Source organism: Morone saxatilis, unplaced genomic scaffold, assembly GCF_004916995.1.
Source record: "Morone saxatilis isolate NCDOM2014 unplaced genomic scaffold, NCSU_SB_2.0 Contig23, whole genome shotgun sequence".
Classification (NCBI taxonomy): domain Eukaryota; kingdom Metazoa; phylum Chordata; class Actinopteri; family Moronidae; genus Morone; species Morone saxatilis.
In genome coordinates this window covers 8,762,883-8,778,823 of record NW_023339796.1, presented here as the reverse complement: position 1 = coordinate 8,778,823, position 15,941 = coordinate 8,762,883, and the positions used below count along the sequence as shown (strand labels likewise).

The 15,941-nt window shown below is 38.5% G+C and overlaps 1 protein-coding gene across 1 annotated transcript in view; it reads right to left on the bottom strand.

The window, feature by feature from the left end:
* The window catches only part of kiss1ra (KISS1 receptor a), a 14,561-nt gene extending 9,236 nt beyond the window's left edge, over positions 1-5,325 (bottom strand). The window contains exons 1-2 of the mRNA XM_035670044.1: positions 3,960-5,325; positions 631-755 (exon numbers count right to left, since the gene is read on the bottom strand). Coding sequence (XP_035525937.1) covers positions 631-755; positions 3,960-4,215 — 381 coding nt within the window. The 5' untranslated portion in view covers positions 4,216-5,325. The remainder of the gene's footprint in view (positions 1-630; positions 756-3,959) is intronic.
* Between the last annotated feature and the right edge of the window lie 10,616 nt (positions 5,326-15,941).

The following is a 15,941-nucleotide window of genomic DNA, read 5'->3' as shown; positions in this document are numbered from 1 at the left end:
GATTTTATCATGGTTGCTTGCAGGTAACATCATACAAAGCGGCCCTCCTATTAGTTGCGCATTGCTCACCGGCAAGGCCAAGGTTGAAAATTAATTCAAAATCCAACACCTTCACATAGAAACAAACTTTACAGAACAGCCTCATAATTGAGCTTCAGAGCAATGTTTTTCTCACAAGAGTAAAAACAAAACTTTTAACAAATTTTACTCTTTTGATACTCTTGCTCTAAAAAACTTCATTATCTGTTCCACATACTCATTTCATTCAAGTACTCGCTCAGCGCTTTTGTGTTACTTTGAGTAATAATTTGATGAATAATAACAGCAACAAAGGCTCTTTTTATATTGAAGCTTTTTTCAAACAGTCCTTTACTGTAATTTAATTCTAATTAAAGAACAGACTGTAGCCTCCTTCAGCTGATTAAAAAGAGCATTTGATTGTACCAAAACTAAATATCCTAGCTGTGAGTACATTTTTTTAACTATTATTAATTTGTTCAGATCCAACATGTTTAATAAATGTCTTTCTTTCAGAAGCTTTTTGTAGAAAGCACAGATACATATATGTATGTGAAAGCTCATCTTACAGCCAAGAAATGTGTAATTATCATTGTTGAGTCATGTTTTTACCTGCTGTAGAAAGGCAACAAATTTGCACATGAAGTTGCCAAAGATCCATCCAGGGAGAGGATAGAGAGTGGCAGTGAAGGGCACGCAGCACACCAAGAAGATGATGTCAGTCGCAGCCAGGTTTGCTGCAGGGAGAGAAAACAATACACAAAGTCTAATGTTTTATAGAGAGTGTATCTAAGGATAGGGTTAGGGTATATATCTCACTCTTCAGTGATTAAACATCCAATCATCCCACCATAATAATAACCGTCTTACTAATAACCATCCTTATTGATATAGTTTTAATTATCTTACGAAAACGCTGCATTATTATGTTTACAGGATGTGCAGGTTTAATGGCACCATGTTAGAGCTAAAACAATTAATCGATTAATCAATAATAGTTTGGATAATTAGCAACTGTTTCAATAATTAATTAATTAATCAATCATGTAATTTTTAAGAAAATATGCCAACAATTATCTGGCTCAAATGTGAATATTTGCTGATTTTCTTAGTATTCTATGCAACAAGTGCTCCAAATTACACACAACACAACACAACAGTCTTTTTATATTCATCTAAATATCTTTGGGTTTTGGACAGTTGGTCGGCCAAAGACAAGACATTTAAATACTGTATGTTGACCTGGGCTTTTAGGAACTGGGATGGGTAACAATTTTGTGACATTGGACCAAACGATTCATTGATTTATTGAGAAAACTATTGACAGATTAACTGATAATGAAAATAATCTGTACTGCAGTTGTTGTGGCCCTACACCACATCCAAAAGTTAAATCTGCATCCAGAGATTGTAAATGTGACTTAATAGAGGCTGTGCTGTCATATGGATTCTGTATTAAAGACATGTAAATTACATACATAAATTACATAAATTACTTGTGGACATTGTGTTGATTGACAACTTGACAACTTGACAACTTGTTGATTGAACTGTTGTTTCTGTGTCAACCGCAGGACTGCATGAGTTCTGTGTCAACCGCAGGACTGCATGAGTTTTGTCTGATGTCAGGTATTAGGAGACTACGTCAGAATCAGCACGTTGACTTGATGCTGAAGATGCTGTACGTGCTTTTAGAAAATCAAGGCCCCAACTGCCGATTGACTGACGACAGGTCTTACATCTACACCTACACACACACTCAAAAACATAGAAAATGCTATATTTAAATCTACATTGCCTACGCATTATCTTCATATAAAATTCTTGTTTACAGTTACATTGATAACCTTAGCAGTTTCATCTTGCCTTCCCCTATTTTTCAGTTTAATCTGTCATTCTGACAAATACGCCACACAGTATGTCCTATTTGTTTTACTAGCTGATCTAATCACATTAGCTGGACCATTATGTTGAAAGGGTGTGCAGATGGTGCATGTGCTAATCTAATGTTACTGAATATTAAACAGTTTCAATGCCGTGGCCTTGGGATATTATCCATCCATCCAGATCACATTCTTCTCACATACACAGTGTAATATGCAAACCCAGACAGAAATGGTTTCTACAGTAAATCACAGAACTGCACAAACCACTTTGCTGCATTCACACATGAGCAGTCAAGCTCATTTAAATGTATCTATGTGATATGCATCTATTATTCTAGGCTAATTCTTATCTCCTGTGGACTTAACCTCAGTTAATCAATCACCTTCGCAATTCTTCTCAAGTGACAGGTGACGTCACAGCTCTATCAGACGTGCTGTATTTGACTTCAACAACACAAATCAATCATCCAGGTTTCCGCTTAGTGTACACTGGAAACCAGAGGAGACGTGAGGCAGGCCATGGTTGATGCACTCTTTTGATTTATTTTCTTTAACCTGGTACACCTAAGATCAATGCAGTCCCCCAGAACAACTATATAGTACTTTTCCATCCACCTGTTTTAAATGCGTATTTTAAATTTAAAAACTGTGTAAACGCCAAAAATGCAAGAAAAAGGCAGAAAAATTGTAACGTTTTCACACTTGGCTGAGGTGGAAAATCAATTTACCGATAAAAACAAAATGCAACAAAGTGCAATGGAAACAGACTTGATGATGCACATGAAGCATTTCATTATTGACATCACCTGAAGCCTCTGCTCCACTGAAGAGACGAGAGTAACAAATCTTTGTACAGTGATGAGAAGACTGTAACTCTCCTTAAATGAATACATGAACTAAACAAAATACTATATTTCATTCATGTTTTCTACATTGATTTCCATTTCTTGAGGTTTGACTGGTGTAATTTTAATGAATGGCATCTGGCAACTGGAAAATTAGTCTTACCAACTGTTTATGTCAATGTGCTCAACTGCTAATATTTGCTTCAGTAGTGGATGGAAATTTACATTAATTCATGTTGGCTTGTGCTGATTTTCTGGAAATTCGGCTAACATAAGTAAATTAAGCAATTATTTTTCTTATGAAACAAAACAAATGACATAACGGCTACAAATTTACAACATTTTGTGTACTTTAATATCACGTATCCCCTAAGCCCTGGGTCCACAACCCCTGGAGGGGGGCACCAAATCATTGTTTGATAATATTTTGAAAATGTTTAAATATAAATATATTTGAAAATACACATTAACATGAAACCAACATATTATTAGCAAAGATAAAATTAATGTGTTTGTTGGAAATTAAAACATGAATCTGTCAATTGTATGCACGACCACCCGACACATTATTGTAGGCCCAGTTTAATATGCAACACAATTTTATACACTTTATGTAATAGGGGGGCCCTGCTCTGACTGAAGGGGTTCTTGGCTTGAAGAATGTTGAAGACCCCTGCCCTGAGCACTACCTGCAGAGTAGCCAAACCTCTGCAAACAAGCCCAAAGAAGCTAAAAACAAGTTTTAGCCTTGAGCTATGAAAAAATGCTTACTTGCACAAATGAATTATTGCAATAGCCTCCGGCAGATAATAATTTTACCTGTTTCGAATTTCTCCCAAGGCATCCAGTCTCGGAAAACATTTTCAATTCAGGACACATCTGAATACCTGTCTCTTCCTCTTGCCGTAAAAGTGAAACCTGTAATCAACACTGACGTTCCAACATATAGCTGTGCATTAATTGTGAGTGAAATTACACTGAGCTTCCCTTTGAACCCCTGAAGCTATTTTGAACCCTTTGTTGGCATGCAATGAAGCGTTCCTGGATAGATGAAAGAGACATGCAAACTATATGATGCATTATGATATAAGCTGAGTCACTGGGAGTTCATGATAACATACACATCTTAGCCAATTGATCTCCAGGATGTCCTGTGTTTGAATATGCATCCATCTCTTTCACAGAATACAAACTCGTTGGTGTTACTCACCTATGTAGAAGTTGGTTGCTGTTCTCATCTGCCTGTGTTTGGAAATTACATAAATAACCAGAGAGTTGCCCACCAGTCCGACCAGCATGATGAGGGCAAAGAAGAGGGGGACCAGCCAGGCATCGGTGAGGAAAGGGTGTTGTTCCCCTTCCTCCTCCTCATTGTCTCCACGTCTTCTTCCAAGAGAGAAGTTTGCCTCTGAGCCGTTGATCCAGACCTGCTCGGTGGTGTTCCAGAGCTCCTCGGAGGAGTACATTGTGACAGGATGGGGAGGATAAATGTAAGGGAGGTGAGAGGAAAAGTCTTGAGGAAGGAGAGCTGGGTATGAGAGGTATAGAGGAAGAGGTGTCAATTAGGAGGGAGAGAATGTGCAGTACGTGTGTATGTGAGACGTTCAGCCACTGGGTCCTGGGTGCCCTCAGGTTTAAGAAAGGAGAGAAATATGGAGAGCTGAAAATGGAGAAACAGGAGAGGATAATAGGGGCAAAAGGAAAAAATCAGGAGCGCAGTAGTGAGTGGTGAACAGAGCGGTAGGAACATTTGATGATCGATAATAAGCTAAAAGGTGAGTGTGTCTGCGGAAAAAATTAATTTGGGAAGAAAAGAAATGGAGGAATTAGGCATGAAAGGGAAAAGTTTGCAAGGTGAATAAAAAGGTGGAGCGATGGATGAGACAGAGTGAAAAGGGGAACGGACAAGGTCGAACAAAGATTCTTCAAGTTGCCCAGAGGTGTTCATTTCCTTGCAGACCAAAGCAGGGGCATACTAAGAGAGTAATTAGATGTATTCCTGTAGAGAGGACACGGGAGAACAGAAGTCAAACAAAAGAGATGAAAGTGATTCTTTTCTTCACATCAGGTTGGATGAAAAACTGCCACGATATCACCCTCCAGAGCTTTAAAGCATGCTATGTTTCTGACTTGTGAGATAAGCGAGCCTCCAGGCAGCCGTGGGGATTTGTTCACAAGGAGAGGAGTGTTTGCGGAGAGGCAGAGCAATGTCTTCTACGAGCTCAGTCATCAAATACCCAAAAGTAAACATTCCATCGTACTCACAGCTTCCTTTTCTTCTTCAACTCTCTTTCGTCCGCTGCTCCTTAGCTCCATAGTGAGGTTCAAGCATTTTCTCACTCCGTGTCTTAACCCTCCATTCAGGGTTTTTTTGCTTTTGAGGACAGAAAAGTCACTTGATTCAAAGAAGACACCGGCTTGTGTGGGAGTTGATGTTTGCTCTACAGCCTAGACAAAAGTAGACAAAAATCTTTTTATCAAAAAAGAAAAACCTCAGGCATCATCCGTTGTTCATTCTCCGACCGTGATTGAGTTGGCTGTAATTTATGTTTCAGGGGGAAACAGCCTTGACTTTACTCGAGCTGAGAGCAGAGAGCAGAGAGCGAAGGAGATGCTGACGGCTTTATAGTACAAGCGAGAGCAAGGACACACAGACGCAGTGGGGAGAGGAGGCACACACACACACAGACACAAGTGAGTCTGAATGCAAGTGGGATAAATAGCTGATGTCAGGGTCTCCTAGCAACGTTATCCCTCAATCCATCTTTTTTGTAACAATTTGCCCAAAAAACACACACTCTCTCTCTGTGTGTTCTCATTCCGCTCTACAGGGAATTACAATAATGTAACCCCTGCAGCTAACATAGATAACCTGTGCACAGAAAGAGTGCAGACAGGAAATAGCAACAGTATTTTTGTCAGGTTACAACTTAGGTTAAACCTGGTGTATGTCTAGATACATTTGGTGAAACAAAAGTTAATTTTCATAACTAAATGTTTTGTAAAAGGTTTGTAGCATTAAACATCATTCAAATGTCATTATTTATTATGTATTCAAAATATAGAGGATTCAATTTCTAACAGTATTATCAGTAATATTGTTGTTCATATGACACAAGAGAGTAAGTATATAACTGTTAAACTTTACTACAAGCAATACACAGGACACCCCATGAAGTCCAACCAAATAAAACAAGAATAACAAAATTAAAAAACACCTCTGTGTACACCAACAGTGCTGCTGCCCAATGCAAATTAACTATTTACATATGTGCATTATGCACACACTAATGTGCCAGCATGTACTGCCAGATGCAAGTACTGCTGCCTCAAGCCAAGGCAACAGATGCTATGAGCTTGCTGCATTGCAAGATTTTAAAACTAGAGGGACGGAGAGGCACTCATGCCAGCCTGCCAGATTCAAAGCCGAATGGAAAAAGGTAGGCACCTCATACCTAGGACGGCGGACGTCCACCCCATGAATTATTAATGTATCCTTGGGCAAGAACCTACACATGATGTGATGGACAGAGACCTTTCTCAGCCTCTTGGCAGAAGCCAGCGTAAGCACAGGTAAGCAGCCTTAACTGACAGCAACTTCAAGTTCTACAGCTCCAATGACTCTACAAAAAAAATCCCAGGATGAGATGGCTGGCTCATGACAGCTTCCTATACCCTGAAGAAATGGAGAAACCAGACTGCAGTTCTTGTAAATTTTGCATTAAATCAAATACATTTCTATCCCTGTAAGACACATTGAGTCAATTTATTGCAACCGCTACCTGGCTGCTCTGTGTCTGAAGTGCACCTTACCTGCCAACATTTAGGAGCAGTATTTGAACACAGATTCAAAAGATTTCCCCATTTACTCTATGAAAGAAGTCAACATTGTATTGACAGTAAACAAACCAATTAACCAATATAGGTTACTTCTTTGTCACCAGTGGAGAAATCCAGACTTCATTGAAATTCTTGCAATTTTGTGAGTTGCTGAGTTAGGAGAAACTTAATAAACTTTATGAAACGCTGTCAACAACAAATTCTTTCTATGTGTACCTCATTATAAGTTCAGCAAATATTATACATTGAGTTATTTCTTTATTTGTGTGTCTGGCTACTACTTCCACCTCTGCAAATAGACACTCAAAGGTACCCAAGCCCCCCGCAGTGTCCCCACCTTCTCCTGAGGTAGTCGTATGACAAACAGCTCAATCGTCTCAGGAACAAGGGGAAAAGCATCAGTTCCTCAGGAAAGTGAAGTGGCAACATACCCTGTGCCAGTAAGTCAGGCTGAACTGGGAGTTTCCATTGAATACTATCCAACAATATAGTGGGATTTCTGGCATACCTTCAAAAATAAACTTCTGTGTTGTTCTGGGAATAACTAGGCCCAGAAACCTCAAAAAAGACTTCATTGTGGCTTGACATATAAATGCTCTGGGAACAAAACCTGGTATTAGTGGCAAGTAATTCAAACTTGTGATTCCTATTGTCAAAGGGTTTAAAGGTCTTAAATGTGTTACTGTAATTCTTTCTGTAGAAATGAAGACACTCAAAATCTGCACATGGTCATTAATATTGATTTCATACAGGAGATGCAGGATACTGAACAGATGTCAAAATTGCTGTCAGTAGGAATGTGGTTAATACTGGTTGTCTTGGTTCAGTTCTCCAGTCTGCTAATTCAACCCTATGGACATCAGCAATGCTGCAATGCTCAAGTACAAACTCTCCTCTCTTTGCACGTGCACTTGTTGCTCTCTGTCTTTCTTTCTGTCCCAAGTAGACAAGCTGCAAAGTCTTTTAAACATTTGGACATCAGTAATATTAAATGGAGTTCTGTTCCCCAAAGCAGAGTAGTGTCTTATCGTATTTCAACCCATGACAGGAGGAGGCCCATCTGGTTTAATGACGCACATTGACTCTCTTATTTATACCAGAAACGTTTTCTGTAAGAAAGGAGCATAAATAATCTAAAAGAAAAACAGTTTTCAGCAATTTGCTTGAATTCTGTGTCCTCTATGACTAAGTATATTTAAATTTTACACCCCTACGGTGACGTTTGTTGCTTTGTCTTCATCTGAACCTGCAGCTTAAGGCTGTGTAAATGCTGTGAGGAGCAGTAGGAACAGGATCCCAGCACTGGCACACCTAAACAGCAATTTCAATGTCATTAGTTACACAAGGTGACTTTTTTGGAAAGTCAGTTTTGACGTTTTTACATTAAGATCTCTGCACAATGCACAAACTGTTGATATTCTACTTTGAAACAAAGATTTCTTCAGTGTTAAGTTTGTCATTGCATTGTTAATTATTATTATTTTCTCCATTTGCTAACGCGTCTCTCAAAACAAAGAACTTGTTTCAAGCAGCCTGTTTTCATTGGAAAACAAAAGCAATCATGTTAGAGTGGCAGTTATCTACTGTAGGGATAATGAGACCAGACTATCACAGGTGAAGTGGAGCCTCTGTTGAGATCAGGTGGGTGTTTTGTATATTGTTCAACAACTGTTATCACTAATTACTTGTGCTGTGTGACAGAAGAGAACAATGCATATTTTCTAGCATTTCCTCTCAATAGAGTGCAATAATGCAGCTATAAATCATGAAAAAAAAGTTGTATTCAGTTATACTAAAATTTTTGTTCATATCTCCCGTAAATGTTAATAAACACGTGTCAAGTCACTGCAGACTTTTTTGTATTAAACTGTATTAATTGTATTAAACTAGACTGCAAACTTTTCCATAACTCGTAAAAAAAAACAAAAAACAAATCAATAATGCTTTCACTGCAAGTGTTGCAAGATCAGGTCATTACATTTCCCAACTGCTTTTGCAAATTAGTTGTATATAAAAGAAAATTTCAAATGAACTGCACCGCATTCAATTTAAACTCATGACATGCATACTCTGTAAAAGTCAGAGTGTATTGATTTGTGTTTGTCCGTGAAGGCTCTGAGCTCAGTGGTGGGACACCTTAAACACTATTTGGCATTCTGAGTACTGAGGACCTGAACTTTAGGATCCATCAATAGAAGACACAGAGGAAAAAATGGAGAGGGAATGAGTAAACAGAGACGGTGGGGAAGAGGGAATGGGATGGAAGCAGAATAAGAGAGTAGAGAAAGGGGAAGAAGACAGACGAGAGGCTGCTCAGGAGGAGAGTGGCTGACTTCTTTGTAGGTTGTTTCAGAAGTGGTGATTGGTTTGTGAGCAGAGAAACACCAGCAGCCTACAGATAAAGGTTGAAGAGCAAAACAAACCACTTTAGTTGGCTTGACGTCCAAAGCACACAATGTGCAAGACTGTACGAGGTGTAAATCTCTTTAATTTTAACCATTCGTCCCTTTCATATGAAGGTACAGTGATTTTACCTGTGTGGGGACAAAGTGTGAGTTCATGCCTCAGGATGATTTATATTTTGTTTTTAGCTGTCCTTCACTCGGAACCTCTGTGTCAGAGTGAAAGTCAAATCAAATTAACCAAATCATAAACTATTCATTGGGCTTTAATTAAAGTTTCATATTTCATATCATATTGCTCCATTAAAAATTGATCAAATGGCGGGGGGTCACTTGTAGTGACAAATCCACAGAGGATGAACACTGCTGCCCCCTTCAGCTCTACAGAACATTTTAGTCTTCATGTATATTTATTATGTCTTTGAGCTCATTGTTTTGGTTTTACAACTGTACTGTTGGCTTACTCTGTCCACTCTCATCAGCGCTGCTTCCAGTCGCAGCAGGCTGCTCTTGACAGTAAAAAAGCTCTGATAAACCAACTGCAGCAACGCATGCAGTACAGCAGACAGCCAAAGTTAGCGACTAGCTGGTGAGCATGGTGATACATACAGATTCTCTCAGGAGTTGGTAGAGACCAAAACAGCTAAAAAAAAGACTTTTTATTAGACTTACATTTACAGACCACATGACTCTAAATGGAAGATGTTGTTGCTTCTTGTGTGTGATAAATAAGCAACCATGACAACTTTAAGGTGATAATGTGTCCATGTTGTGTTTACAGCTTTTTCTGCTGCCCCCGAATGACCAAAATATCAATTAGAAGCTTTAAAAACTGAGGATTAAATGGATAAGAGAGACTGTAACGGCAGCCAGCAGTCCAGCATCCTCAATTAAGCAACAACTCTACTGCTGCATTTTCTTTGGAGTTTGTTTTATATATTTCACATCACTGAGCAAGCCCAGCACAAAAGACTGAATGCTTTACATTCATTTATTTCACATGGGCACAATGACGTGACCATTACCACTTACCAACAAGACTATGGAAGTTTGTGAATTAACAAAAGAGTGAAAGAGTTCTTTGTGGCCAGCCAAGTATTTGGTGTTAGTAAAATACATATTCTTAATAAGTCTTAAGGGCTGCTGATTAGTTTAATAGTCAGTTGATCTTATGATTGGTTCATTATTTGTTATATTAAACATCAGAAAAGGTTTCCAGAACTCAAGGCTTCAAATGTCGACCCACAGCAAACGCAGTAGATCCTGACACTGGAGAAGCTACAACCAGAAAAATCACAAAAACACTAGTGTGGGGTTTATTAAACTGGTTATTAAAATAGTTCATTATCTGCCATTTGTTTCCAGCGCTAGCAAAATTAAAGGACAATTCCTGCTCAGTCTTATTTTTGTAGTTTTGGCCAGAATCTGTCCTAAAAACATTTTACTCTCCTAAGGAATTTCTGAGGTCTGATGCTTGATGGGTTTAGGGGATATAAGTTGCAAACAAGCCATCGATTTAAAACTATTTATCTAACTTAAGGTAAAACAAAAGTCCAGAGCAGATGTGGATCAGAGGTGGAATAGAGACAGAAAGTTGTGTTCTTAACTTTACTGCAACCCAACCCTCATCTATGACTGAGCACTCATTATCCACAAGCTTCGATTTCCATATAAATATGAGGATGACATTTTCAGAATCATGCACTTTAGAAGACATTTTCAAAAAAACAATTTTTAGCTGTGAAGGATGCATTTCAGTAATATCCAGCTTTACTGTGGACTGCCTTAATTTAGAGGCTCAGCCAGGACACAATATATAATATATGCACACACATAGAGCACACTCATGTACACTCATGTACTCATGTAGAGGAGAAATAATGGAAAATATGTCGTGTAGGGAATTTTAAAATGTTCATATTGTGTGAAGTGTCTCGTGTGTGTGTGTGTGTGTCTGTACATTTGCGATGACCTTTTACACAGATCCCAATGGACTGTTCTTTTAAAATGGAAGTGGTGGTACAAGATCTTCACATGAAATGAGCATCCAGTAGGAAAGTATTTATGCATATGTGGAAGAACACGTTGGTGACAGAGTGAGGAGGAGAGAGTGAGAGATGTGACATGCATGTGTGAAGGTATGTTTACCCTCAAGCACCAAGTACAGCAAGTCTACATGTTGTAGAAATGTGTGTCACCAGTCCAACTATTATTTAAAAATAATTTTGCCATTAGAATAAATATAATATATCCTCCTGGAGTTTGTTTTGATTTTGGTTTCTGCCAACGATATAATGCAATTTAATTGGTGAAATATCTGTGTGGGCAGAGACTAACGATACTTTGCTATATCACTTACATTTAGGGATGCCCCAATCAAGTTTTTTTTACTCTGATCTCAACACAAGACCTTTAATATTGGGTATCTGCTCACGTCGAGTGTGACCCGTTGCTTAAATATTCTCACACACTGAAATAACAGCTGTAGCCTGTCTGACAAACCTTATTTTCATCACAAGCTACTTCATCCAAATACTTGAGGCACATATGGACCAAAATGCTGATACTGTAGGTTGTCATATTTGTCCAAATCGACGTCCTTTTTCCCCAGATACACACAATTTAGGGGGTTTCTGTCTCTTGCTCTGCTACCTGAGCTACAACAACCTCATTTCATATTCTTTGGTTAGTTGTACACCAATGAAGTTGACAGCATCACCTAGCATCAATGGCTAGTTGTCACTCAACCAGTGTCATAGGAAACTCCCACGCTGAAGCCTGAGGCTTACATGCTGTTTCCACAAATATGTCCAAAAGCACTTTTATCCTTTTTGTAAAATGGAAATTAGCTGATATCTTAGTTATAAACATTTCCCAATGCAAAAAGGGAGGATAATTGAAATTTCAGTTTCTCTTTTTTTCTTTCATAAATTAAAATGTTTAATCAAAATGAATAAATGGAAAGTATTAAGCCACCAGACTGACAATTGAAAATGAAAAAAAGAAAAAAGTCAGTCCTAGTTATACTTCCTGCATCCTGGTGGATACAAAGGTCCCCAATAGTTCACATTAAGTACATTTTGTCTGTGAGGCTCTGCACAGACTGTCTGCATGCAGCCCCACATTTATGAGATGTCTCTATCAGTTGTCTACATTATGCACACAAACACCCTGGCCTGCATATACACTCAGCCAAACACACTGTTACAAACAGGTAGCTATTTACAAAAAATACAGTGAATGGACTGCATTAATAAAGCACCCCGGTGATTCACAATTGTGCCTTTCATTCACTTACACACACACACACATTCAGTCCCTGGCCTGGAGTCATTTGGAGTTCAGAGTCTCACTCAAGGACACTTCAACAGAAGGAGCTGAGGATCAAACCACCAATCCTACATTTAACAGACAACCAACTCTAAGCCTAAAAAGTTAACTAATGATAGTTGGGATGTTTATGTAAATTAAGGCTAATGGAGGTGTGACGACCCTCCGAGCAGCCCTCTCCCTCCCCGGGCCTGGTGGGCGGAGTCAAGTCATCAGGGAGGTTTAGCTCACCTGATCAGGTGTCAAAAATATACAAAAAATTAACTAATATTTAGTTACAACTCGTGTGTGTTCTCCCCTTCCTTGTCCAGCCAGGTTGTGACAGGCAGTAACAGGAGAACAGCACAACAACACATCAAAATTTATAAAAGGGTGCAGATTTCTACTCTACTGTCTGTCTTTGTTACCTCCTACTAATTGGATGTTTCATGAACAGAAATAAGCACCCAGTAGTCAATGGTTTGATGAATGGATAGAATCAGGTAGTAGGCTACATGATCAACAATATTTGTACAAGAATAAGAACCTAAATTGTTATTCAGTAATAGTGAGGGATGAGCAGATGAGCTGGAAGGTCTGTCTGGCTGTTTGTATCAGAGGCAAGAATTTAATTCCAATCTGCATCGTCCCAGACTGGACAGAAAAAGCCTAGTTTGTTTTGTAAAAGTGGAGGATGCTGAAGATTCATCCCAGCCACCAGATTTAACATAAATTAAATTTACACAGTTCACATGGTGGGGGTGAAGAAAGACCTGTTTGTTTTCAGACTGAAAGCAAAAATGGCTCCCAGCATCGTACGTGTGGGCTGTCATAATGGATGTGGAAATGTGAATTTTAAGATTAGGCATTGCTGTTTTATTTTATTTTATTCAAGATCTAATGGAAATAATGAAATAATGATCCTAGCTTAAAAAACTAAAGAAATGGTCTGCTTCAGTAGTTGAATGAGTGCTGCTGTAACAGTGTTCAAAGATAATCATTCATTCGTCAATAGGTTTACAAAAATGTTATTACATCCTGGCCAAGATTTTTCAATTGATATGGATTCAAGTTGTTCAAGTCAGTCAAAACCGGGTGAGATGTACATTCAAGTCAAGGTTTTTAGACAATCTAGTCGCAACAAAGCATAGCTCTCAGCTGCAACAGTCAAGACTTCTTGATGACTTCTTATTATGTTCAACATTTATTCTGTTCCTGTCAGCATTCACAAAGAGAGGTTTCACACATTCAAATGTAAATGTTCCTAAAAGAAATGAAACACAAAGAACTCAGTGCTTTCGTCTCTTACTCCAACTAAAATATAACTAAAAGCACCAGTATTCTTCAGACAAAGTGGTCGGGTTGTGAGAGTTTTATCTGACGTTACTTGAAACTTTCTGAAATCTGACATGTTGTTGCGACTGTAATGTTATTAAATATATTGTTATCAACACATCATAAAAACGCAAATACCAACACATGACCGGTCACTATGACATAAATAAATACCAGTCAATGTTCGTCAGACTGCAGCTCTAGTAGTCCTTCATAATGTATGTTATTACTGTCAAAATGATCAGATATTTCCAAAAAGTATGTGCCAGGTGATCACCAGCAGCAGATGTGTCTCTTGTGCAGACAGGAAGTAAAGACAAAACGACGGAGCTGGAGCACTGGTTATACTCTCAAGGTCTCCTTTTTGATTCTTCACTTCTTTTGTTACGATTCAAGTGAAACTGAATGCAACACCAACAATTCTTTTGGGGAGAGACTATCCAAAAGTGTGCATCCCCATTTGTATGATTTATAGAGTCTCTACAGTTTGTGAGTACCAGCTCAGCATATTTAGGGATAGTCTTCTGTTGAACCTTTACAAAAACTTTTCCACCTACATTTACATTTCCAGTTTTGGCAAGGATAGTTTTTGTATCTCTCAGAGCAATTTCCATTAGTACATTTCGGCTCTACATTCAGTTATTCCTTTATTATTCAAAGGCTTCTGGAGAAAAAAGAACACACATAACTACACAAGTGCCCTTCATGACACATAGTTAAGAAGAGTTTATGGCTTGATTTCATCAGCTCACTGTATCGAGAAGAAAAGACTTCCTATAATTCTGATAATTGCCACTTAAACTGCATTAATGCCCTGTAATGTTTGGCCTATCCACTTAACACAACTAATGGGCTTTTAATCCTCATATGCTGATTTATGCTACCAGTCATCTGGGAAGTTGTCCTTGGAAACTGTGTGGAAATGGACAGGCCCAGAAATACTTGGCTTTGCCCTTCTTTCACGGGTGAAGCTCAATAAACCATACAATGTAGTCAAACTTGACAAAGAGCGAAAATGTGTTAATATGATATACTAATATAGTAATATCCATTGAGAAAAGCCTTCAAGCGATGTTCTTTGCTCTTCTTTTAATGAAGAAATACTCTCCAGTTTTACTGATTCTAGAAGCATCTACGCTAACCTCTAAGGGATCCGCCAATGTTTAATGAACAGTCATTTCCCGCTGTGTCATACCTAGCGCCCAGTCCAGCCGGCCCGCAAGGCTGAAATATGCATGTGAATAACTCCTATATTATATTGAGCAATAATTAAATATCTTATTGCAGATTTTCATGATAAAAGAGGGCATAAAAATGTAATAATGATTTCTTTTCAAAGCCATCCTGTCTGGGAATGAAGTCCAGTCGGTCAGTTTACACAACTTGAAATGTCAAGTAAGCCCATTTTTGATCAGCAAAGCGTCTTTAGGAATAGGGGCAGCTAATGATTGCTGTAAATGATCACTGGCACAGCAGTGTCTCTGCACTTCATCAACTACTGGAAGCTTAAAGCATCACTTCGGCGCATCGGGCCTATTTAAATCAATCATGACTGATGATGAGGTCCTCACCGCCTGCTGAAACCAGCAGTGCAGGAAGGAGGGAAGACTGACAATAGATTGTGCCAAGTCAATTTCTTGTCTTGTGTAATTGGTCCTTTTATATAAAACTTTTGCAGTTAAAAAGTCTTAAATTGCTCCCTCAAACATTCTCTTTGAACGTTAGGGCCGCATTTACTTTAAAACAGATTGACTTTATGAAATATGACTGACGCGATATCAGACGAGTGATGTCAAGATGAAACAAGTGTTAAGAGGGTAAGTAAGCAGATGATGGCGGGGAGCTTAAAATACACTGACTTTATCTTCCTATGATAATATGCAGCAAGACTAGCGTTTTATTGCAAAAACGTGGAATGACAGATACAAAAGATCCAGTCATGATAAATAAAATTACAGGAAACATTGCACCACCAACGCTAGGCTGTCCAGCCAAGACTGATCAATACCATTAGGTTCTTTCTGCCTGCAGTTCCAAAACACCAGCACTCAGGTAGATGATATATTGAGGCATGGTACCCAAGCCAAAGGGAGCACATGTTTGATTACACTATCAAAGTGTTGGGAAAATGTTTATAAATGATACACAGTAGGTTACTCATTAAAGTATTGGTTTATACTTTAGTGGCTTGGTGGTTGATTATACTATTTATATTATTATTATACTATTTTTTTTTTTGGGTTGAATGTTGTATATATATATATGTTGTTTGTATAATATGTCATTTGTATATCTGGAGTGTGTAA